This window comes from Meleagris gallopavo, chromosome 4, assembly GCF_000146605.3.
Source record: "Meleagris gallopavo isolate NT-WF06-2002-E0010 breed Aviagen turkey brand Nicholas breeding stock chromosome 4, Turkey_5.1, whole genome shotgun sequence".
NCBI lineage: Eukaryota > Metazoa > Chordata > Aves > Galliformes > Phasianidae > Meleagris > Meleagris gallopavo.
In genome coordinates this window covers 9,282,361-9,306,166 of record NC_015014.2, presented here as the reverse complement: position 1 = coordinate 9,306,166, position 23,806 = coordinate 9,282,361, and the positions used below count along the sequence as shown (strand labels likewise).

At 37.2% G+C, this 23,806-nt stretch overlaps 1 protein-coding gene across 2 annotated transcripts in view; it reads left to right on the top strand.

Moving 5' to 3' along the window:
• MGAT4D (MGAT4 family member D) overlaps nt 1–21,602 on the top strand; it is a 31,637-nt gene extending 10,035 nt beyond the window's left edge. For both annotated transcript variants that reach the window (XM_010709511.3, XM_010709510.3), the window contains exons 3-15: nt 1,732–1,866; nt 3,760–3,893; nt 6,341–6,387; nt 7,659–7,772; nt 9,146–9,221; nt 12,636–12,747; nt 13,599–13,729; nt 16,511–16,618; nt 17,773–17,966; nt 18,797–18,875; nt 18,997–19,075; nt 20,129–20,241; nt 20,720–21,602. In XM_010709511.3, coding sequence (XP_010707813.1) covers nt 1,732–1,866; nt 3,760–3,893; nt 6,341–6,387; nt 7,659–7,772; nt 9,146–9,221; nt 12,636–12,747; nt 13,599–13,729; nt 16,511–16,618; nt 17,773–17,966; nt 18,797–18,875; nt 18,997–19,075; nt 20,129–20,241; nt 20,720–20,746 — 1,349 coding nt within the window. In that variant the 3' untranslated portion in view covers nt 20,747–21,602. The remainder of the gene's footprint in view (nt 1–1,731; nt 1,867–3,759; nt 3,894–6,340; nt 6,388–7,658; nt 7,773–9,145; nt 9,222–12,635; nt 12,748–13,598; nt 13,730–16,510; nt 16,619–17,772; nt 17,967–18,796; nt 18,876–18,996; nt 19,076–20,128; nt 20,242–20,719) is intronic.
• Nucleotides 21,603–23,806: the final 2,204 nt, after the last annotated feature.

Genomic DNA, 23,806 nt, shown 5'->3' with positions numbered 1-23,806 from the left:
TTAATCTTGTTATTTCCTGCCTCTTTTTGGTTGTTTTTTCAATATTAATGCAGTGGGACTCTTCAGATGCAATCTGAATTTGCAGATCTAAGCAAATGCTTAACTGTGGGTAAGCCATCAGAATGTCAGACTAGAAATTGCCTTGTCAGCCACTAACAGTACAGCATACTGCACACAGCAGCAGCAGAGGGAAATGCACGTCTCTCTTCCTTCTGTTCTTTATTCCTGTTGAATACAGGCAAGTGTTAAAGTTGTCCATTCGTAGTATTCAAAGCAGCAATTTCTTAAAATTGCTGAATGTTCTTAATTTTTACTTTTTTGCTGATATTTTAAATCATTTCTTTCTTTCATTGCACATAATCCAACTGAAGTCCCTTGTGCAGCCCTTGATAGATACTAATTCCTAACAGAAATGGGAAGTCCTATAAAGTTGCAAAGGTATTTAAACAGCAACAAAAAAAAGTTGATATGCCACAAAATTCCAATACGTTTAATGCAAAGCAAGGTGAAGGACTTGTGAGTCTGTCTTTCATACCCAAATACTTGGAGGTAGATATTTCTGTTTGTGTGGTTGTTTGCGGGGCCTTTTGTTGTTGTTGATGGCTTATTTTGCTTTTGATGTTGGATTTTGTTTTGTTTAATTGAACAGTAAGACTGGGGAATCTCTGCTGATTTCCTCATTTTATGTGGGACTGTCTTCTGAATATTGAAAAACTTCAAACATTTGTCCTTTTGGGAAGTCTTCACGGAGCAAAGATGAATGTAAAGCAGGTTATGGTGATTTGTAGGGCTTGTATTAAGTAATTTTGAACATTGGTAAATTTGAGGCCTCATATTAGGTGCATTTCTTTCATAACTTTCTAAGTCAATAAGCTTTCTGCTGCCTTGCTGCAGACTGTAAGACTATAAGTTTTCAGTTCTTCTACAGCTTGGAAGGTTGCTAATGTCATGTTGTTTACAAAAAGTATGAAGGTGTTACTCTGATAACTGTGAAGCACACGAGCACCAGCCTCTCTGCAAAACTGCTAACGTATCTTGGGGAGGCAGCCTCTGAAGTAAGAACAACCATAGATAAATTCATAGGAGGGCTTTCTGTCAGTTTTCTTTCTACGATGAAATGTAGTCTTTGTTTCAGTCCATTCAAATACCTTTTTTTTTTTTAATTGCACCATACATATCCTCTCAGCTCCTGCGGGTGTCTTACAGTCAGTATAGTTTTCTTCTGTCAGCTTACAAGTACATCTGCAATGATTTTAGAATTCAGTTGTTCACTTTTTTATTAAATTTATTTTAAAGACTGTTTACCACCACTGGATCACTCAGGAATGCACGTATGAAGGAAGAGCAGCTAGGAAATGAATAGTATCTGTGGGGAGGGTTGTGCTGTGCTGTTCTCCACTGGTGTTCCACAGGAGGGGCTCATGCTGCCTGCAGTGTGTGAGTGCTGATGCATGTTTCTGCAGACTCATCTGTGGGATCTTGGCACGTCCATTTCTGAGATAGATCAGAGAAACTGGAAAAGTTCCACGAGTCTGAAACAGGACTCGACTACCAGGCAGGACAATTATTAATCATTATGCAGTGTGTTACAAATAATCATTTTTGACAGATGATTACGATGGAATAAACTCGTGTGTGATAACAGCTAAAATAACAGCTAGTTGAAATAGGTGAAATAATAGCTGTCAGCTTTATTTTTATGTTTACCTGTGGATTTGTTGTTTCTTTAAGATGGTATGAAAGTATTAAATGACATCAGAAAACTCCCCGTGCATCTTACAAACCTGTACTACTACCTACCTCACCTCCGAGAATATGAAGATGCCATTTTTCCAAATGTTGTTATTGGACAAGAGAGAACTGGAGGTAAGAAATAAAGTTTAGTTTGTATTTTATGCATACATTTTATTCATAGTTTGTACTAAATTCTAGCTATGACACATGCTGAAAGTTGGGAGGGATTTTTCTCTGAAAATTTTATAAACTTGCCAAACTGAATAAATGGGAATGGCAAAAATACTTCTATCACTCCCATCCTAATTTCAAGTCCCGAGTATTCTGGTAAACTTTTAAAATGTCAACAAAAACAATCATAATTGATAAACAATATTCTTTTATGTTTAGTCACATTTTCATATAGCTAAGAAGCATTGCTGGACGTTTTTTTCCCCACAAAGCTATAATAAATAAGGAAGCTGTGGACAATTTACAGTACATTTAGTTGGCTAACGTTGAAGCAGGTGGTAGGGTGATGTTATCATCTGAAAGACATTAATACATCTTCAGTCTAACTGTTTCATCCATCTGAGCAATCCACTGAGGACTGTGCAAATTGTAATGAATTGCAGTGAACTCTAATACAAATTACTAAGTTGCATCTTCTCCAAGTGTTAAGCTGTAAGTAAAAAGGGTGGTCAAAGACAGAAAGCAAGCAATGAATTAATGAATTATTTTGCTGGATTTGTATTTTTTATTTTTAATTTTGACTTTTCTGTGGGGCTGATTTAATGCGAAGAAACATTGGCAGCACTTCTAATTTGATTCAGAAATGCCTTGGCAGAGCCCATGACAACAGATAACTTTCTACAGTCTTCTCATTAGAAGGTGTAGTTGGAGCAGCGTGGTTTAGTACTGTGGTTCTCATTGGAGTGCTCACAGATCTGTGTGAGTCTGCAGAAGGCCAGAAGCAGTCAGCTATAAGCTGTGAAAGAACACTCTACTTTGAATTTCTATTTCTTTGTCAGTGAAAATCACAATAGCAAGACTGCAGTCAGGTCTTGCTGTTGTGTGCAGGTTGACCATCAGTGTGTAAGAACAAACAAAAACCTAGTGTTTAGCTAGCAGTGTGCTGGAAAGCAACATGGAACATCTGTGTTTTTAAGTTGATGCTGGCACCAATGATGAGGTCTGGAATAGGTCACTAATTGAACCTATTCCTTTCCTTCAGAACCCTTAACTTTTGTACCAACCTCCTGTGGGTTTTTTTTTGTTTGTTAGTTTGTTTGTTTTTTGTGAAAAGGAATATTCTGCAAGGGCTAAGAATTCCATAGGTTTATTGGGCTGCGTTAGGTCACTGAATTCACTAATGCCCTCACCAATAAAAAAAGGAGAAGTCCTCCTTACAGTCTAGTGATATAACACTGTTCCACTACTAGGTCAGTCTTTGTCAGAGTGAATTTAAGTTCCTTTCTTCTTAATGATTATGCACACATTTCTTTGTTCTTCTCACTACATTAAAGCTATTAGTTTGTAACAGTTGAACTACTCAAGATTTTTTTAATGTGGATTTCTTTCTGAGATAGCCACCTTCATGACCTGTGAGATCTTTCTCAAAAAGCAGTGTAGTTTTAATTCTTGTTACTCAGATCTCAAACTCCATACCAAGAATTAGTATTTATTTTGCAGTACCCACTTCTGAAACTCAGCAGCAGATACATGTGTTAGCCAGAACTAGCATTATATTCCCAGATATTTATTATCTATGTAGCGGAAATTGGTGCTTGTAACACAGGCATAGGTATCTCTAACCTAAGCATACGTGGATGTAGTTCTTCCTGGTAGCAAGGCAAATGCTGTCATAGTCCTATAGCACTACTGAATGTCACCACATACACCAATCAATGAATGTTCACAGTAGTGATTATCTTCTAACATTATAGTTCCATTCAGATGACCCAAAGTTATCTCAAACCAGGATTAAAATGGAATGTATGGTCACTTGGCTTAAGATGTTTTGACTTTTCATTTCTTTCTTTGCAGTCTCACTGGTGATGGGTATTCCTACTGTGAAAAGGGAAAAACAGAGTTACCTGATGAGCACGCTTCGTTCCCTATTGCATGGACTTTCTGAAAAGCAAAAGAATGACTGTGTAATAATCATCTTTGTAGCAGAGGTAAGTTTGTGTGAGAAGCTTCAGGATGCTAATAGAAAGACAACATGGAAATTCTTGTCTTAGTGTGAAAGTGTAGAAGGTGTTGCTAAGTACCACCTTCAGGCTTTGTGGAGGGTTTCTTCAGAGCTGGATGAGGCAGTCTTCATATGCAGAGAATACTGTAATTCAGATGTCTGAAGGGGGAAAAATGCCCATATTACATTTATAAACACAGCTGATGCAGTCAGATTTTCATATAAAATTCATACAAACTTATTATTTTATCTGAAAATTGTAGGTTACCGAAAGTATGAAAAGTAAATTATTCACAGAAAAATTCCATAGAACCTGAAGAAAGTACATTCATTCTGTCTAACAAAAAATACAGCTTATTTATCTTCTATTTTGACATTATATATATATATATAGGGAAGTACCTTAGCATGTTGGAGACTTTTTTGTTAAAAACAAAATTGTTTTAAATTGCTCAGAGACATGAACATTCCAGATTTGGAAAAGTGAACAGTTCTCAAGGTAAAATACTAGTGGCAAGTGATTTGCTTTTTCATTTCAAGTTGTCTTGAGCACACTGGAAAAAAAATACAGAAGAGATCTGGTGACGTTTGCTAGCAGGTGAAAGACTGCAGTTATTCGAAACTTGTTCTTAATAGTTCTTTGTCCTTCCATAAAAGACATATTTCACAAATGAACGGAATGTATTCATAATGAACATAATCTCAGTGAATACATGTGGATACTCACTGAGAGTTAAAGTTTATTTTTCAGTTGAGTAACAATTTACAATAGCTTTTGCAACTGTAGTACTGTCAACCGAAATAGCCCCGCAGTCTAAACTTCAGATAAATCTTAACTGCCATTTAGATAAACCTGCTATTACAGTCCTTCAGAGAGTTATTTGTTTTTTTAAGAGTTAACTTCAGAAATTGTACAGTTTCTCACTGTGGACAGTTCTAAAAGTGCATTTTTTAACAAACAGTAGCTTAAGTTTTATTAACAGTCCAATTCAGCTTATTGAAGATTAAACTGCTACTGCAAGAGTCAGTCTCTTCCCTTTCTCTCATCCCCAAAGTCAGGTTCATGCAACTTTCATTTTTCAGCCATGCAGTATATTGCAACAGGTGAACTGTACTGATATGAGAGGTGATAAGAACATGTAGTTATGGGAAAAGAGCAGATGTGTTCATTGATCATGAATGCACACCTTCCTTATTTCCACAAAGCTTCCAAAGATCAAGGTGAATGTTTACATCATGGATTAACTCAGAGTAATTTACTGCCTGAAAGTGCTGGTGTGCTTTTTTTTCTTATCACATTTTTTTTCCCCACTTACTACAGTTTTGGTGTATAGCTGGTAATCATCACTTCTGTAATACAGAGAAAAAAAATATCTTAACTGCTAAGACAGGTATTGTATTGCTTTGGGAACACATTCATTAAATTCGGCACTGCATACTGTATGTTGGTCACTCCAAAAGTAATGCCTCCTATTTATTTCCATGGAAACTATAACAAGGAACTCAATACCACTATTGGATGGAGAAAATTCTCAGCTACAAAACCCTGTTTTTCAGCATAGGTCCCACCATTAGCAATGCATTCTCATAAACATCTGCACCAGTGGAGGCGACCTGCTGTCGCCACTGCTGAAAACGCACCACCCACCACCATCTACTGCTTAGTCTCCGTAAACGTTCAGCACGCAGTGATGAATGTGCAGTTTTTTCCTTATGGGGGAGTTTGGCAGCATCCTTTTGGTTCATACACCCTTCTGTATCAGATACCGTTTTGTCGGAGCGCCTCCCTACTGCCATCTGTTGCACAGCAACAACACGTAATGGAATATTGGTGGGAAGGTTCAGCCTCTATTGCCATACCACCAACATCCGTGTCTGATGCCATGGGCCAACACAATAAAATGGGAGGCACTACTTTTGGAGCAGCTTCATATTTAACAGATGTGTTTTTCCATAGCAGAACTGTTAATTTCATGGAGCACCGAACAAGTATATCCTCAAAGTTTTCAGACTAAGAGCCATAAGTTTGTCATACTAAGAAGAAACCAAATAAACATTTTAAGTGTTGTTAGCTTTATAAAATCTTACTTAGGCAACTTTTTTCAACAGCCACAGGCCTCTTTTATGATATTTGGATGATTAACCCCAAATAATTCCTTTTAGTGACAGTTACACAGCTGTGCTTTTCTGGTGTAAGTGAAAGCTGTAGAATAGTTTCTGCAGAAAATAGCTTGGCTGTCTGCAGAAGTATTGAACAAACAAAATGTCATACTGCCCTGTAGTGGCAATACAAGTGTAACATATTGCTCTTGCTTCTAATGAAATAAATTAGAGAATAGAAATGTTTTCATGTAAATATTTCCTACAAAATGTTGCTTAATGCTTAATACAAAACTGAGTGACTTGAAATGAAAGCCCGCTTCTTTTTTTTAGGTGAATGCAGAATATGTTAACGGTGTTGCAGAGAGTGTTAAAACCAGGTAAGCCCTGTGCAGTGCAACATTCAGCAGCTGACAGACAAGTTTTGAGCTTTTATGGGAAGAATTAGAGCATTTCAGCAATAGATTATAACACTACCATACTGAAATGGAACCGCTAAGAAATGAGACAAAGGTGCAGTCTTAGTATGTGTATCATAAATTCAGAGCACAAGGTTGTATATTAGTTTATTTTCCTTTTTGTGTTTATAAATATGCTTTAGATAATCAAATGAGGTCTCAGCTCAAGTCTCTTGACAAATATTTACTTGAACCTAAGTCGTTTCTCTGTAAATTTAATGATACAATTGAAAGCACTTGGGGCTACATGTATTCAGTCCCCCCTGACTTCATAGCCCTACAGTCCTGATATTTATCATATTTTCTGGGTGGTTCTGTTTCCTTGTTAGCCCCTATTTCATGAAGGCAGTGGATTTGGGGCAGCAATCAGATTATAACGTAATGTGGAGCACTACTAAATGATGATGGGTAACATGAGATGGATATTCTTAGCCATGCAAAATTAACGTTAGCATTAACAAATGAAGGCTCGTATCCTAGTGCAGTTTTACTTTGCATTCCTTCACGTAGACATTTACGGCTGTGAAAAACCTTAGAGCAGCTTGAGAAGAACACTACTAAAACACAGTGCTTGGGTAGAAGAATGCATTCATTGGTAGATTCACTTGGTCTGATGAAAGCTGCTTTCTAAGAAGCGGTGTAGCGTAGCTAACAGTCACAGCACAGGTAAGGCTGAAAGCTCTGAACTGCAGTTATCTGAAAGAAAGCAAGAGATGATACATGCTTTTTCAGTGACTTTTAAAATGGAGAATAGAGCTGAGACCTAAACCTCCATGCCAGACCTCCATTAAAGGCAGTGTCATTTTGGTTGGAATGTAAAAGTAGATTGAGGAAGAGTAAGGAACATGGCAGTTCTTGCACAGTTGCCTGTAATTCTAGGTAGTGAATTTCATTGTTAATTACTGCTACATTTTTATATGATTTCCAATTCAAATTATATGATTTCCAATTCAAAATTCTCTATCATGCTTTCTGTTACTTGAGAGAGATACTGTACTGCATGTTCTAGTGGTTATCAAGGATCTCATCTTAGTTCCTAATGCCGCTACCTGGCAATATGTGTGATTATGTTCTTTGCTAGATTTGTGAATTCCACTTCTGGAGATGCAGATGCAATTTTTGGGAGCCACTGTGTGTGGTTACAGTCAAAAATCTTTTTGAAAAAAGCAGTCTCTCTAAATTTTTCTTCATAGCTTCCCCAGAGAGGTGCAGTCTGGAGTCCTAGAGATTATTTCTCCTCCTGCTTCTTATTATCCAGATCTTTCCAATCTGAGGAAAACATTTGGGGATTCGGAGGACAGAGTAAGGTAAGACAGCTTCAATAAAACCTAAGAGCTCTTTTCTAAGAGTATAAAGTGGAAAATTATTCAAAAGTCAGTATTGTTTGAGGTGATATGGTTTTTGTATTTCAGAGCTAATGGACCTCAAGTGTACTCTTCCCTTCCCCCCTCCCCTCCATTTATGTACTAATTTATTTATTTAAACCATTATGCAAGGAGTTCTTGTGAAGAGCTAATGCTGTACATGGACTTCAGAGTGACAGCCAGTGTCCTGTCTCTGGGCATCCCGTAGGTTTTAGAGCTGATAATGCCAAGAGATGATAGGTTAGATAATCTAGTGATAAAGGAAAAACAAAATACAAAAAATATTTTATCTAACAAACAAGGGAGAAGATCTGAGAATGCAGAAAGAAAGGCCCATGTGGCTCCTTTAATAACTAGTGACAATTAATGGGGGTTTAATTAATGACCTAACTTGTGATTATGGACATTTCTTAGTACCGTTAATGATTTAAGTTCTGGGGATTTCATTCAAATTCACTAAAGCTGGGATTATAACCTAACAAAATTGATCAACTGGAGGAAAATAATTTTCTTTTGACCAACAATAACTGTAATTTATGCAAAAAAGAAGTAGTGTGCCTAGGAGCTACATAAACAGTGCAGCAAGAGGTGTGCAGTACTCAGAGTTTAGGTTGATTGAACTCAGCAAGCATAAGGGATTTATAGATAAACCTTCTGTTTTCCAGAGCATAAGCATTCTTATGTACTTAAGTTTCAGGTATGATTAGTTTTGAATCAGGTACACTGGGAGTGCACTTTGATGTTAATTGTTTTATGTACTGATACTTGGCATTGAATATTGAGTATCAGCTTCCTCCCTTGGTAAAATGAGATGCTGTACTTCACAGAGAAAAATCTGTGTTTGCATTTAAATCAGAAAATGATTTATTTTTTTTTCAGAATCAGAAATTTTTGCCTACCTGCTTCTCTATTCTTGATCAGTAAAAGCGCTCAGTTTTATAATGCTGTGAATGATCTTTAAATAATAACTGTGTATTGACCTCTACTGTTCATAATGTAATGAGTAGGCTCCTTAAGTCATTTGGAATGAATCTACTTGTTAAATATTTAGAACATTTAGTTTCAAGATGAGTTGATACAGATTTAAATGTTTTGCTTAGTTATCAAATTATATGGGGAATTCAGATTATTTGCTGATTCCTACACCAATTAAAAGGAAATTTTTAGATCAAAAATACTACTTGATTTCTTCTTGTTCACTTATCAATGAGTTAGAATACTCAACCTTATGATTTTGTTGCTCTAATGCTTTTACTATACAAATAACTTTTGGAAATTACCCAAGAAGATTTTCAGAATGTACTGCTTATGTTTAGGTGGAGAACGAAACAGAATTTGGATTATAGCTTTTTAATGCTGTATGCTCAACCTAAGGGAACATTTTATTTACAGGTATGTTCACATGATCATTAAGCAGCTGCAATACATCTCTATTGATTATTAACTTTTGACTATTTGTTTCGTAAGGCTTCAATAAAAATGTCGTTTCCTGTGTGTTTTTTGTGTTCTTTAGAAACATCTATATATTTCTGTGTTTGTATACATATATCTTGCAGCTACGTAGTTCATTATTTCATTAAATCTATTTGTACCTCCATGACATGTGATGATAAAGTAACTGAAGCATTAGGTAAAGAGAGTCAGAATTTAGAGTATTTTCATGTGGTGCAGGATAATGGTAGTAAGTCCAGGTTATAGCCCAAATCGTGAAGAACCAAAAGACCTTAGATGACTTTTCCAGATAAGGAAATATTCCAGTGTAGAGACGCCGGTGACAAGGTTATGCAGCAGGTTTGTATGTATTAATTCACCAGATGATTTAGTGTTAGATTTTAATAAGAGCCCCATGCATTCACGCTTCTGTTTAGCCGTCATTCTAGATTTGCGTTCCACAGTGACAAAGCTGTAGAACACTGTTGTGACTTAGGCAGCTTTTGTAGAACCCATGAGATAAAAACAAAAAACAAAACAAAAAAACAAACACACAAACAACAGGAATAGTGGCAATTCTGAGAAGCGAGTTTTCAACCCAGGAAGTTCAGATGAAGACATACCTGGTTTGGTTGTAGTGAAATTATGCTGAAGTTTTCTTGATAAGATAAGAACATTTTGAAGCAATGGTTTTCACTATATTTCCTGAAATTTACCAGGGCCAGTTGAGACACTTCAGTAATATCAGAGACGAGTTCATGGGATTTTAGCATAGCTTAAAATCTGGCATCCAGATCCAGGACTAGTTGTGAGGAGCTGTATTTGTTCTTTGTGTTCCTGTAGACTGAGTTCATTCTGAAACATTTTACATATGAAAGCATTTTTGCAGCAATTGTAGGGAGGTGTTTTCTATCAATGTTCACGTGAGCAAACATAAAACTTTAAAACAATTAGAATCCCTAGTTAAAATCTGTTACAAACTTGGGGCTCCGTTAATTGAATTACTGCTAAGGTGGGTTTTTGTTTGTTTGTTGTTTTTTTTGCTTCATAAGGTTTTCCTCAGGGAGACTGGAGAGCTGCATTGTGTCTTTACATACAACATATAGAGATATGTAGGCTGTAAGTCAAGCCTCCTATTTGGTAGAGCTTTAAGTTGAATAATTTTCATAAAAGTGTATTTTTATCTGACATTTTCTTTATACTAAAAAAACAGGATTTTAATAAATCAACTATTTCTGTAGAAAATGAGAGAGTGAGATTTTTCAGCTTAGCAATCTTTAGATTTGTTGAATGGTGATTCAAACAGAAAAATACATTATAATTTAGAAAGGAAGATGCATTCCTGTCGGATGCCTACACTTCCCTTATATGCTACAGCTCTTGTTGCTTCTTTATTCTAACTTCTCTTAGGCATACTCTTTGATGGCAATTGGGCAAAATGAACTAGACAGTTTTTATCTCCAACTTCCTGATGAAGCTGTGTACAGCCACTTCATAACTTCCTTTTGCAGATAAGAGCATGTGAAGAAGTGGCTGTAAGCTGAAACCAGAAAAATCTGAAGTAGAATGTAGGTGCAGTGTATTAAAGATAATTGCATAGAATGTAACTTACTGTAAAGAATAACTGATACTGAAATCCCTATGCAATGGCAAACGCTCTTCAAGAAGATTTGCTTAGTGGAACACAAATCATGGGGCTCAGCACAATTAAATTACTTTCTTTAGCATGTGCTACATAAGAGATCAAATTTACATAGGAGATCAAATTATGTCTAATAACGACTTTCAGCTGTCAGCTCTGGAAGAGGCCATTTCAGACCTCTCCCTAGTCAAAACTACGTTCAGAACACATTCACAACCACTTTGCATTACAGCCTCTATATTTTTCTTCTGTATGTTTTCTTCTGGTGTTTCTCAGTATGGAGGTTTTTATGAGATATGAAGGTATTTTTGAGATACTTTTCTCTCTGCCTTTCCTTTTTTGTATTCACTCAGTTTGAGGATTCTCTGAAACTCTCCTTGATTCCCTGCTCTCCTCCCTTTACATTTAGTGTTAGTGGTGGTTTGGTTGGTTTGTTTGTTTTTTTTGTTGTTTTCTCTTCTGTATAACTGTCTCCTTAACTCTAACCTCAGATCTCAGATCTCGTTATTAACAGTTAACTTTGACCTCAGTTCATCTGTTTTTTGATAATTTACCATCAGCATAAGCTGGCAGCATCAAAGCAGATCTCTTCATCTTGTCTTTCAATTTTGTTCTACTTCCTTCTTGTTTCACTGTTGATGACCCATTTCTTCCTCCCTAGCCTTACACTTGCACACCTCTAATGACAAAATTCAGCTTAAAGCTGTGGACCTGCTCCCTTAGACTTTTGTTGCTGCATTTGTTGAATGTGTAAAACCAGCAGGAAACTATTTATTCCCCATAGCATTCATTTTCTACCAATTTAGCTCTGTTAACCAGATTCGAATGCTATCAGACGAATGCCAGAAGCAATAAAGTACAGCAGTTAGATCAAATTAATTGTATCGATACACTGCACTCCAACAATATTTTCCTGAAGGCTTCAACTCCTCTTCTTGTGTTTTTCTCATTCATACCACATTCAAGTCCTGATTTACTTTCTCCTAAATTATTTTTTAATTTCCTTTATTTTATTTGCCTCTAAACTCTTTGTTCAGAGTCATTATTTGCAGATTCAGTAACCTGCACAGCTTCTGTTTTTCAGATCTCCCATTCTTCTCTGAAAACAGTGCAAAAACTGCCGAGTCTTTTCCCATTTCCTTGATGGGAACCATTTTCCTTTTCTGACTATCCTTTAGTTGGCTTTGCTGCTGTGTTCAGCTTCAGCTTTCACAACGTGTTGAAAGTTCTTTGTATTTCTGCTGTTTTACAGCATGTTTCTTCTTCCATGACAAGTACTCCCTGAAATGTGTTGCACTGGCATGTCAATAAGCATCCCCTGTTCTCCATCACCTTTTAGGTATAACAGAGTCTGCCTGGACTAATCTGTCAAGCCGCAGGCCATCTGCTTTAAAAGTTTTTCTTCCCAAACAGTTTACTTATGCTGCTTGTACAACTTCGGTACAGACTCTCTGTTGTTTTCCTTAACCCTCTATCTTTTTGCGTTACGGTTGTTTGTTTGTTTTTTTCCTAAGTGAAGGAGAAGCAATCACGGGAAGTAAGTATGTAATGAATGATACCAAAACAGTGATACGTAGAAGCAAAATAGCAATCCACTGCAGTGTGGCACAGCTTCACTACAGACTGTGCAGCAGCCAGTCATCGTGTGATTATCACTCACATGGGGCAACTCCAACACCTCCTCTGCAAGCAATAAAACCATCAGTTGGCTTTGTTGTTTTTGTTTCTCCCAGCTGGAAGATGATATTATAGCCAAACCTGATTACATTCAAAGCATTGAAAACTTTGCTGCTGAACAGACCCAAGAGTGGATGGTTCTTGAGTTCTCCCAGCTTGGATTTATTGGTAAGTATTAAGGCCTCAGCAGTTGTCAGTTGGTTTGGAGCTGTTCAAGTAGATCTCATTCAGAATTACATTTCTTATATGGCAGGACATGTATATCAGAACTTAAATGTCTCTTCAGGAAAGCTTCCACAGGAAGCCTTTTACTTTCTGTCCTCAATGGTACTGTCTTTCTAATGCAGCATAGAATCTAGTTGTTGGGTTCTTGTAAGAAGCAATTTGTTCTGTATCAGAACAATTGTATGCTCCTACAGCCTTCTTTTCACAAATGGAATTTGTACAATCTGTAAAACATCTATTTTCTTCCCTTTGTGGAGCAGAACAGGCATCCCATATTGTGGTAAAGTTTTTTTCTTTTTGTTTTTCTGTTTTTATAGTAGTAAGTTCCCTTTTACATTTTTTTTTTCTTAGGTTACAACACGATTTACTTGTGATAACACCTGTAAGTGTTAGGTCAAACAAAGAAATCTAACAAAATCTGCTAATAAAAATAGCAAGAGAACTAAATGAATATTGATAGAGTTTTAAAGGCATAGTCAGTATATAATTGCCATTGAAATCGTATGCCTGACGATTTGAGAGGTTGCTCAGAGTTTTTCATCTGAAACAAGGATAGAAACGACTGGCAAATTTATGTTGGAGCCAGGATATAACTGCGTGCTTGTCTACTCACCTGGTTGACTATGTGAGAATGTCTTCATGCATGGGATGGAGTTCCAAAGCAGAAGCCTATGTAAAACTCCCATTAAATATCTGTGTGTTTATAGCCATGGGTACTCCCGAACATAAAGCTGTTGAATTCTTACCGTGCAGCAATAAAAAATATTGAAATAACCAACTTGTCTTGCTTTCAGGAAAACTGTTTAAATCGGAAGACTTGCCACTTATAGTAGAATTTTTTCTGATGTTCTATAAAGATAAGCCCATAGACTGGCTTCTTGACCACCTGTTCTGGGTCAAAGTGTGCAATCCAGAAAAGGATGCAGTAAGTATGTCTATGCATTTATGAACAGAAGTAATGCTCAGTCTCTGTCACAACACAGTTTATTTTCAAGAAGCAGAATAAAAACCTCTCAGCTCAAGAGCTGATACAGGTCTGCATAGTATGCACTGTGCTGGAGCCCGCTAGGGCGTATGGAGAGGACTGACTTATAAAACTTTAGATTTTCATATCGGAGTTGTTTTACACCTGTTAGGTCAGAATGTTAGGCCAGTGCAAACTCCTATCTGCTACAGCTGCTCTCTTAGACAACCCTGCAACATCAAAGACAATTCTGAATACATGAAATTGTACGGACTGCCATTTCTCATAACTTTCTAATGACGTTACTTCTAATCTTTTCGCAAGCCAGTACAGCATACAATCTTGAAAATACAGTTCTGAATTTTACATAAAATTTCCTTTCTCTCCAGCAGCAGAGCATAAGTGTTTTAGTTGAAATTTTGAATTGCCTGGGAAAAAACTTGACTCTTTGCCTGAAAACAAAACAAAACAGAGGGAAATGTGTAGACTGAAAGGATGAAATTGTACTTTTCACTGAAAATGAAAGAAACAGCTGTGTTGGTTGAATTGCAAAGGATGCCATTTATAGCATGACAGGTGAATTTGATCATATGTTAAGTATTTCTTTATGTCCTTCTGCATTCTTTGACTGGCCTTTGATGCTGGTCACTACTCACACTCCTCCTGTACAGCAATACTATGCCATGTAGAAATGACTGGAAATTCTCCCGTTACATTTTTAAGGTTCAAGATTTGTTTTGATTAGTGTAGTGAGTCCCCACACCACGTCTTTGCACACATGTTATTTTTGTATTGATAAGGAAGAAGAAACAGATGGGAGTTGTGCAGAACAGGAGCCTGAATAACAAGAGAGCTGAATAACAGGCTTTCAGTTTTACTGTATAGCAGAGGTAACTTGGGGACAGCAGAAGGTACCTGATTTTACACTTCAGCAATGCCACTGAGGAGTCTCTATTCCCAGTTTGTGCAGATAGGATTAAGCTTTGAAATCCTACTCTAGATTCAGTCTCGATCCTTAAGTACCTCTAATTTAGGCTCTTGCTTAAACTCTGATGAGTGAAAAAAGACATTATTATGTTAACACCGCGCATTCCAGATGTGTCTCACATGTACCGACCTCAACTCCTACAAATTAAACATTTTGCTTTCATTTCTAAAATGACTTGTCTACCTCATACTGTATATAAATCATATCTGAAACAATGCAGTGTTCCTGAAAGGCAGGCAATGTGAGCCTGTCCTGGCCAAAACCAAAGCGGAGAAGCCGCCATTGAATTTCTAGTGAACTTCATTACTGCGATCTCAATTTCAGTTGCTGTGCATAGCAAAAAAAAAAAAGTCAAGTGAGTCTTGTGCTGCTCCTGCAAAGGAATGACCAATGACAGAAACAAACTAGAACTATTCACATGCATACAGAAAATGGAGGCTGGAAGAGCGAGAGGGATCCCAGCTGCTGTTCCTCCTGTATAAATTAAAGCAGTGATTTGAAAGCTAGAGTTTCCCATAGATGAAGAAAAGGCAAGTTGACAGAAATCCTCACACTTTTTCACTTTGGAGCAGCCGAGAGTGGTTGCTACTTGATCACACTGTTCCTCGTGGGAGGGTCAGCATGTACTGTGTTCTTACACTGTCTTGCTGAACGTCTGCTGTGGACACACATAAATAGTTGGTTCTGTTAAGAGCCTTCCAGGTGGTTTTTGTTTTTTTTTACTTTTAATTAGTACTTTTTTAAGAACCATAAATCCCCTGTGTGTTTTATCATTTAAGTCAGTTGAGTGAGGATTATAATGTCTAGCATCAATGTAATTTATGTAACATGTTTTCTTTTATAGAACTGAAAGCACTTTATTGAAGAGGTAAACACATTATCCTTTCAAATCTAAATATGTGAAAACTATGATATAGAGGGGTTGAATGATGTTCTGAACTCATACAATTATTTTGAGGCAGAACAGAGTCTTGGGGACTTTAATTCTAACTCTTTGCACTGTTCCTTCTCTTTATGCTTTATTAATTACTGTAAGATGTATGTTTCATTGTATCTAACTATGATCCTTTGTGAATAGAGTGCAACAATTACATTTAAAGAAATGATGAGCTGTCAGTCGAAAAGCAGGAATCCCAGAAACTAGTACCAGTTATGGTTATTTAATTCCCTGGTATACGTCATGTCACAAAGTGTGTCTACACTGGAAAACAAGGATACAAATACGGTATCTAGGGGCTTTATGTAGTTCTAGGATAAACGATAGATATGTGACATAGAGTTTAGTACAGTATATTACATTATAATATTCTCATACATAGCAGACAGAGCCAAACCAGAAATGTAAGCGGAATCTAACTCAAGAGGATTGGTTTTGGTCAAAGCAGAACGATATGGCAAGGCCAAGAGTTGAAACAAAATCTGCCAGAAGCAGTTACAAAAATCCACCAGTTTCCAATCTGAGGTGTATTTTACACTTGAGGTGTGATTGGTGATGTACAATGCATAAATCCCTGAATTAATAGTGGTTGAGCCTGCAAATCTACATTGCACCACAGGTGGAATTATGATGAGCTTATGTCTGGAAAGTGTATTTGAGATAAAATGTCTCGTAATTTAAGGATTACTCACGTGTATGTAGATAAAAAAGACCTGAACCCATACACTGAACTACATAATGAAATTGCCTTAAGAAAGTTAGCTAGCATTTCCTTTATTTAAATAAAATGTCACCCTCTTTCACTTTTTTTTTCCAGGCACACTGTGAAAAGGAAAAGGCAAAGTTACGTATCCGTGCTAAGCCATCTCTCTTTCAGCATATGGGACTTCATTCATCGCTGTCTGGGAAGATACAAAATTTGAAAGTAAGCATAAGAAATGATTGCCATAGTTCCAAGTTATATGCTTACGTTTTGGTTTTTGTTTCTCAATTTGGTATCGAGCGTTGCATCTTCAGCATTAGGTGGCACTTCCATATCCTAGAAATGCTAGCTTACAGTTCTGGGGGAGAATATTGTTCTGGCATCTGAATTGCAGATGGGGCATACTGCTTCTGCACAAACATACTTGGTCTCTGATCTAAATACCTGCATCAGTCAGAGTAGCCTGATGTGTAGAAACCCTCTTCACAGCACAAGTTTTCATGTGCTGTACAAACATAAATGGTTACGGTGGGCTGTTTTGGCTGAATAGTCAACAATACCAATACAAAGGATTACTGATAAGAGAAGTATACTGGCAGGATAAAGGCATGATTCTACTGATTGCAGTAGATTTTTATGGTGAGTTTGGAGCGCAAACAAGTATATCTGCCAGGTATTTGATGAGGATGAGCACTGAAGCACCAGATTGTGGGTGCCATTCTGTCAGTGCCATTCAGACTACCCACAAGATCAGTGTTAGATCAGACTGAATGTATAGGTAGCCTCTGCTATTGAATGTTCTGGTAGAAGGCATAGTAGATAACCACAAAATAGCCTACACTGGAGAAGTTTCTTTTACTGATCCATTTACAAAATAACATTGAATCACAGCGTATGGGAACTGCTGAATCACGGCCTGAACCTCTGATTAATCACCTGAGGCGAGCACTGAGTCAGCCCTGGGAGCACAGGAGAAGGCAATTCACCTGTGTGACCAGAAGGGGTGGAGCCTGGCTGCACCTCTCCTGGACCCATTTAAGAGCTGACTGCCAGTGGGGAAGGATCTCTTCTGGAGATCTGCTCCTCTGGAGTTTTACAGTGAGCCCAGGACGTGGATATGTGCTCTATCTATTCTCTTTTTGTTATGATAACCTGCTTAGCCAAGCTCTATTGTTTATTTCATAATTATAGCATCTGTATATTCACTGTTTATACGCACAGTGATAACATTGAAATGAATGTCCTTTTTCTATCACAAAAAAGATTGTATATTTTTTAAGTGTTTTCTGGAATAGTTACCCGTGGTAATTTAAGAAATTGGAGCACTGTTTTCATCATACTTTTAGGAGTGAAATTACATTTCTTGTATCCAACAGGATAAAGATTTTGGCGGAAGTGTGCTACATAAAGCACATAACAATCCACCTGCAAAATTGGCTACAAGTCTAAGAGTATACCAGCAATATACCTTGGAAAATGTTTATGAAGGAAAAGGCTATTTTTGGGCTTCAGCTCCAATGGCTGGGGACTATATCAGCTTCACCTTTTTGAAGCCACTGAAAGTAGAAAAGTGAGTATTACATGGTTTGGAATATGACAGAGTGCATGTATACAGTTCGGATACAACTGAGTCCGTTCAAAATCACCAAAATTCAATTGTTTGCATAAACCATAGCCTGATTACTGAGGATTTAAAACTCCAGGATTTCAAATCCAGGATTTGTTTCATTGACTGTACTAAATACATCTGTACTGCCTATAAAAACACTTCGGTCACAGCCAGACATCTAACTTAAGACGTCTCTATGAATAACCAAGTTTCACCTTAAATGTTTTTCTCATTCAAAGAGATCCTCCTACCCCAACAGTTCACATATGCAAATGCTTATTTTAGGCTTTGGTGGTGCTTTTGCTCCTTAACAACTACTGTGGATTACTTAGAGCACCTGAACTGATCCGTGTCGATAAAGAGGGGGATTCTCTTGGTGTTTCGTATATGCTGTTGTTGAGATGTTTTGTGCCCCTGTATTCCAGAAGCCCCAGCTTATCTATTCCTTAGGATGATAGGAATGAATTCGAGGACAGAACTTCCTTAGCTGTTTAAACATGGAAAAATGAATTGATTCAGACTTTGAGCACTCAAAAGGGGGAATGCTTGTATTTGTGGTTCCAGAGAAAGATGGTTTTAACGCTTGTTTTGTTTAAAATGAAAATATCCTAGTATGGTTTGGTGACACATCAGAAAGTTTTAATGCCTATTTCTGTTCTCCCTAGCCTACAACTAACTGAAGTGAAGGTATTTAAAAGTTTCCTTCAGAGAAGGAAAATATTACTTATCTAGAACTTTTCTAATGTATAAAGTTACTCCAAATAAAACTTACTTTTTTTTTTTAACCTTAGATACTTTTTTAGAAGTGGAAATATGGATTACCCTGGTGATATACTGTATGACACTACTGTGGAAGTGTTGCCAGCTGATGTAAGTCTCTTATTTCCAACTGCAATATGTAATACATCATTTCATTTTATGGATGATATTTGGCATGGAGGATCATGTTCTAGAAAGTGCTGCTGAGGTTTTATTCTTTTGTTTCTTATAGGAAGCTGTAGGGAAAGTACTGGTTGGCAACAGAAGTAAATTTAACTACACTGCAACCAAAGATGGATATTTAAAGATAGGTAAGTAGTTTATTGTTGCTTGAAAAACAGACGTTTTTTCTTCCATATAAAATGTTTTGCACTTGAGGATTTCATTAGCTCTATAACGAATGCAGTTCTCCAGGGTAGGAACTAGTAAGGAATAGAAACCCTTTGTGCTATTGTGTGTTGTAGTATGAGATGTTTCACCTATTTTGTGTTGATGAATGAAGAGCCTTAACTGTGGTGCCAAAAGGCAAGGCATCTAATCACAGAACGACTGATGTTGGAAGGGATCAATAGCAATCGTCAACAATGAGAGCAACGCAGCCTCTGCAAGGTTTTTAATAGGATAATTGTTTCTGGTTTGGATTTTGCAGCCTTAGCTAAAGAAAAAGGAGTTCATATTGATTATGATGAAGCATAACTCATTGCATTTTTGCACACAAAGTTCCCCTTCAGAGCAGTGCTTGACTGAACTGCAGATTCACTAGTTATCTGCCAAGGCTTGTTGCATATTGTTACCTAAGCTAAAATGCCATTATGTGAATAAAAATGGACTACTGGGAGACATACTTTACTTCCACTTTTCTTCTATCCTGTCACGTAATTGCTCTTTTTTCCTAATGAACCACTTTCAGTTCATCATCACTTCTTGTTTGCTTTAATCTGTATCTTACCCTCACTTCCTCTTGGTTGTTTCAATCTAATGAAAGATCCAAAACCAAATGCTGTTAATTCTCAGTTCTACATGCCAGTTCACAGGAAACTAATATCGCGCATGGAATGAGTGTTTTTCATTTGTTTCATTTGTCAGTTTGACAAGGTTAGTTAAAAAGTGTAGAGCTACTGAAGGAATGTATCAGAATTGATACGTGATTCCTTGTATCTCTCTTTAGAACAACTGTACTTCTTAGGAAAGCTCTTTCTTGTTGTTTATAAGCATTACCTTTCAGTGGCTATAGTTTGAACTTTTCCAAATATTTTCCCCTCATGTTCTAGAGTTATTTTTTAATGTAGAACTTTCACATAAGTTCATTGTAAGTGCCTTTTAATCTAATAGGGACTTGTAATTATGCTCTATTTTTCATGTAGGGGCTTTTCAAAATGGAATTGCAGAAGGCAGCATTGATCCGTCAGTAGGAGAAATACTGGCTGTTCGTTTATTAGTCAATTCTGATTCCCCTGTATGGGCAATACTGAGTGAGGTATGTCTGTTAGTAAAAGCTTTATTAGATTGATTTCAATTTCATCTATCGCATAGAATTGATAGTCACTAGTCTTTATCTAATTTTGAGTTGGATTCTCTGTGAAAGAAGTGGAAAATGATATCAAGTGGATGAGAATTTATTTCATAGAAAAAGTGTTGAAATGGAATAATTGACCATTATTTGCAGTGCTGTAATACAGCCAGTAGAATTTGGGTCACGACAAACCAGAGGACATGGGAGGATTTTCCAATATTTTGGATACTACTAATAAATGTATGCAAATATTTTCAGATAAACATGTGGTTTGTTGGCTTTTTCCTGCAAGTTTCAACCAAATATCTGAATGTGTGTGAACCTATAAGTCAAAAGCAATCACTGCCAGTTGCTATAGTCATACTTGGAAGTAAGAAAAAGCACACTTTGAAAAATGGTATGTTCTATGGCTTTTGCCTTTTTGTTGTTTTTTTTTTTTCAGGTACTCATCAAGATGTCTGAAAACTGAGAACTGGAAAAAGTATATTTTTGACACATTACTTCTTAGAGACTTGTCTGAAGACTTACCTAACAGCAACAAAAACCTGAGTGACTAAATAAAAATCCAGATCCAGTACTGTGTATTGGCAGCGTGGAGATAACTGTTAAAAACTTGTAAAAACTGTTAAATCTTTATGTAACAAATATTAGAAGCTATGAAAAACCTGATTATGTTAAAAACTTCCATAAAATGCTGTTGATTAAGCTGTTCTGTATAAAAAAATTCTGTCGCTGATGGACAGCATTACATATTACTGTAAGCAACTGACATTACAGGCAATCTCAGGGACAAAACAGGACAGTACATTTCTAGTTCACTAGAACTAAATACATGAACATTTGGGGGGAATATTAAGGACATGGTTTGCAACTGCATTAAGGACACTGGTCAGTTTTGAAGGGAAACTAGAACTGAAGGAAAAACTGTCAGTATTTCATGCAAGTACTTAGAACACTCCACCAGAGAAAAGATTAACTTACCAATATGAAAGGGGTCTCAAACTTAGCACGTTTTAGCCTTAATGTAGCAAAAGGTATGTTTAATTTTATTATTTTTTTAGTGGAAATTGCTTATTAGTTGCCATTTGAATACCTTGAATAATCAAACAGGTGTTGTTCAGAGGGTTGTACAACTTTTCTGTGGATTGTGCATTGAATTAACTACAGGAAATAATTGGTATAATGTTAACTATATTTTTGTAGGAAGAATATGTATTTAAATAAAATTTTGTATCCTGCCATTTGATAATCAGTATGTCCTGATAATTCTATGCTGGTCACGAGCTGAAATTCCCTAAAAATTTGGAAATAAATGGCAAACTGCAGTAGTCTCACTTGAGGTGTTTTTGGGAAACGACACCTTGAATGTCTATATGTGATGTGCAGACTTCACTTATCACTTTTTTAGCACCTGAAGCTCTGAAAATAGTTTGGTAATTTACAATACTCTTCAAAGTACACATACATGGCTCCACCACATGTATGTAGTTCTTGGACCAGGTATTGCAGCCTTCACTAGGTTAAAAATTTAATGCAGTTTAAGAATTAATGCAGTAATTTGAAGTACTTAAAGGTACACAGAGGGAAACTTTATCAGCCATAAACATTGATGCTCAAAAGGGTTTAGTGAGACCAGTGGTCAAACTACAGCCAAAGAAAGAAGGGAAATCACCCACTGCAATCCCAGAACACGCTTCCTATTGCCTTGATGTAAATGAGCCTTGTAAATGTTGAAAAGTAAGTAACGAATGCTTACATACGCACCGTTTAGTAAAATTTTGCTTAGTCCTTTTCTTTCCTGTGCTTTATGGAGCACAGAGATTTCTTGCAGTGTCTGTGGAACCGTGGCTCAACTGTATGATGAAAGGAACCTCAGGAGAAGGACTGAACGCAGAATGACCTGGGTTGGAAGGGACCTCAAGAATCATGAATCTCCTATCCCCCTGCCACATGCAAGGCCACCAACCTCCCCATTTAATACCAGACCAGGCTGCCCAGGGCCCCATCCAATCTGGCCTTGAACACTTCCAGGGATGGGGCATCCACAGCCTCTCTGGGCAGCTTCCACTCTTTCTGTAAAGAACTGACATCCAACCTAATGTTGGATAACCTAAACTGACTGATAAGTAAGTAGTGCACGTAATAGCACCAGTAAGTTTAAGGCAATAGAGTGTAATAGAAGTACAATTCTCCTCAAAATTAACTTTTTCTATTACTCTAAGCATCACATTTGTTGGCTCTCTGATCTGTTACACAGACTAAGATTCCCATCTTCCAACTTCATTGTTTTTTACATAAATATTACTTATTCCAGATGAACCTTTCATAGATGCCTTACATCAAACAGTGGGATAATCTTGCAATAAGCAGAACTCTTGAAGTCTCCAGATGCTTCGAAAAGGATGTATGTGTACTTCAAGCTGCAAGGACAGTTTTCATGTCTTTATTTTCATGACGGATTGCACAAGAATATTCCTTGGGTGTTTTTTTTAGCTAGAGGTGTCTAAAGATTGAAGCTTGTGTAGGAGTATGGTGCCATTTTTGAAAAGTACATTAAAGAAGGATTTGAATTAAGGTTTAACAGAGCCTTTGGAACATTAGCTACTCCTTAATAAGAGAAGAAAGTACGTGGCTTTTCTATGTGCACCACACAAAGGGTGGTGACACACTGGAACAGGTTGCCCAAGGAGGCTGTGGATGTCCCATCCACATTCAAGGCCAGGCTGGATGTGGCTCTGGGCAGCCTGGTCTGGTGGTTGGTGACCCTGCACATAGCAGGGGGTTGAAACTGAATGATCATTGTGTTTGTTTTCAACCCAGGCCATTCTATGATTCTGTGTGATAAATACACCCTGTGTTTAAACTGTGATGTTTACATTCATTTTTGGAGCTTGTAGTTGAAATAATCCACAGCACTCTTAAGTTTTGATTATATAAAATAAAAATAGAATCAAATTAAGTTTGAAGCTTCTGCATTAGTTTACAGCAACCCTGAAAGGCGGAATGTCACAAAAATAAATACAAGCATTTACATTTGTGGTTCATTGTGCATGCTCTCATGTTAACTCCCAACAGTTCTGAGGGATTTAGGCTACTTAGCAAACTAATATGTGGTAGACATAAACTATACGAAAGCAAGCATTGTACATCCAAGGCAAGTAGCCAACACCCAGTTCAACCAGCAAAACAGTGAAAGATTTTGCTGAGTTAACATCACAAGGCACTGCTTTTGCCACATGCTGCACGTTTGAAGATATTCTGGCTGTACCTCGTGATTTAAATTGGCTTAGCTAGTACCACTGCCAGAATTCATGAGTTCAAGCTGAGCCAAGCCAAAACATCAGTGAGGGCAGCAACCTCACACCTCTGGTGTTCTGCAGAGCTGGGTGACGGCTGAATGGAATTCAACTCTTTGAAAGGGTAGAGAACAGCAGGACAAGGGGAAATGGTTTTAAGTTGAGGGAGAGGAGATTTAGGATGGATGTCAGGGGGAAGTTCTTTACAGAGAGAGTGGTGAGGTGCTGGAACA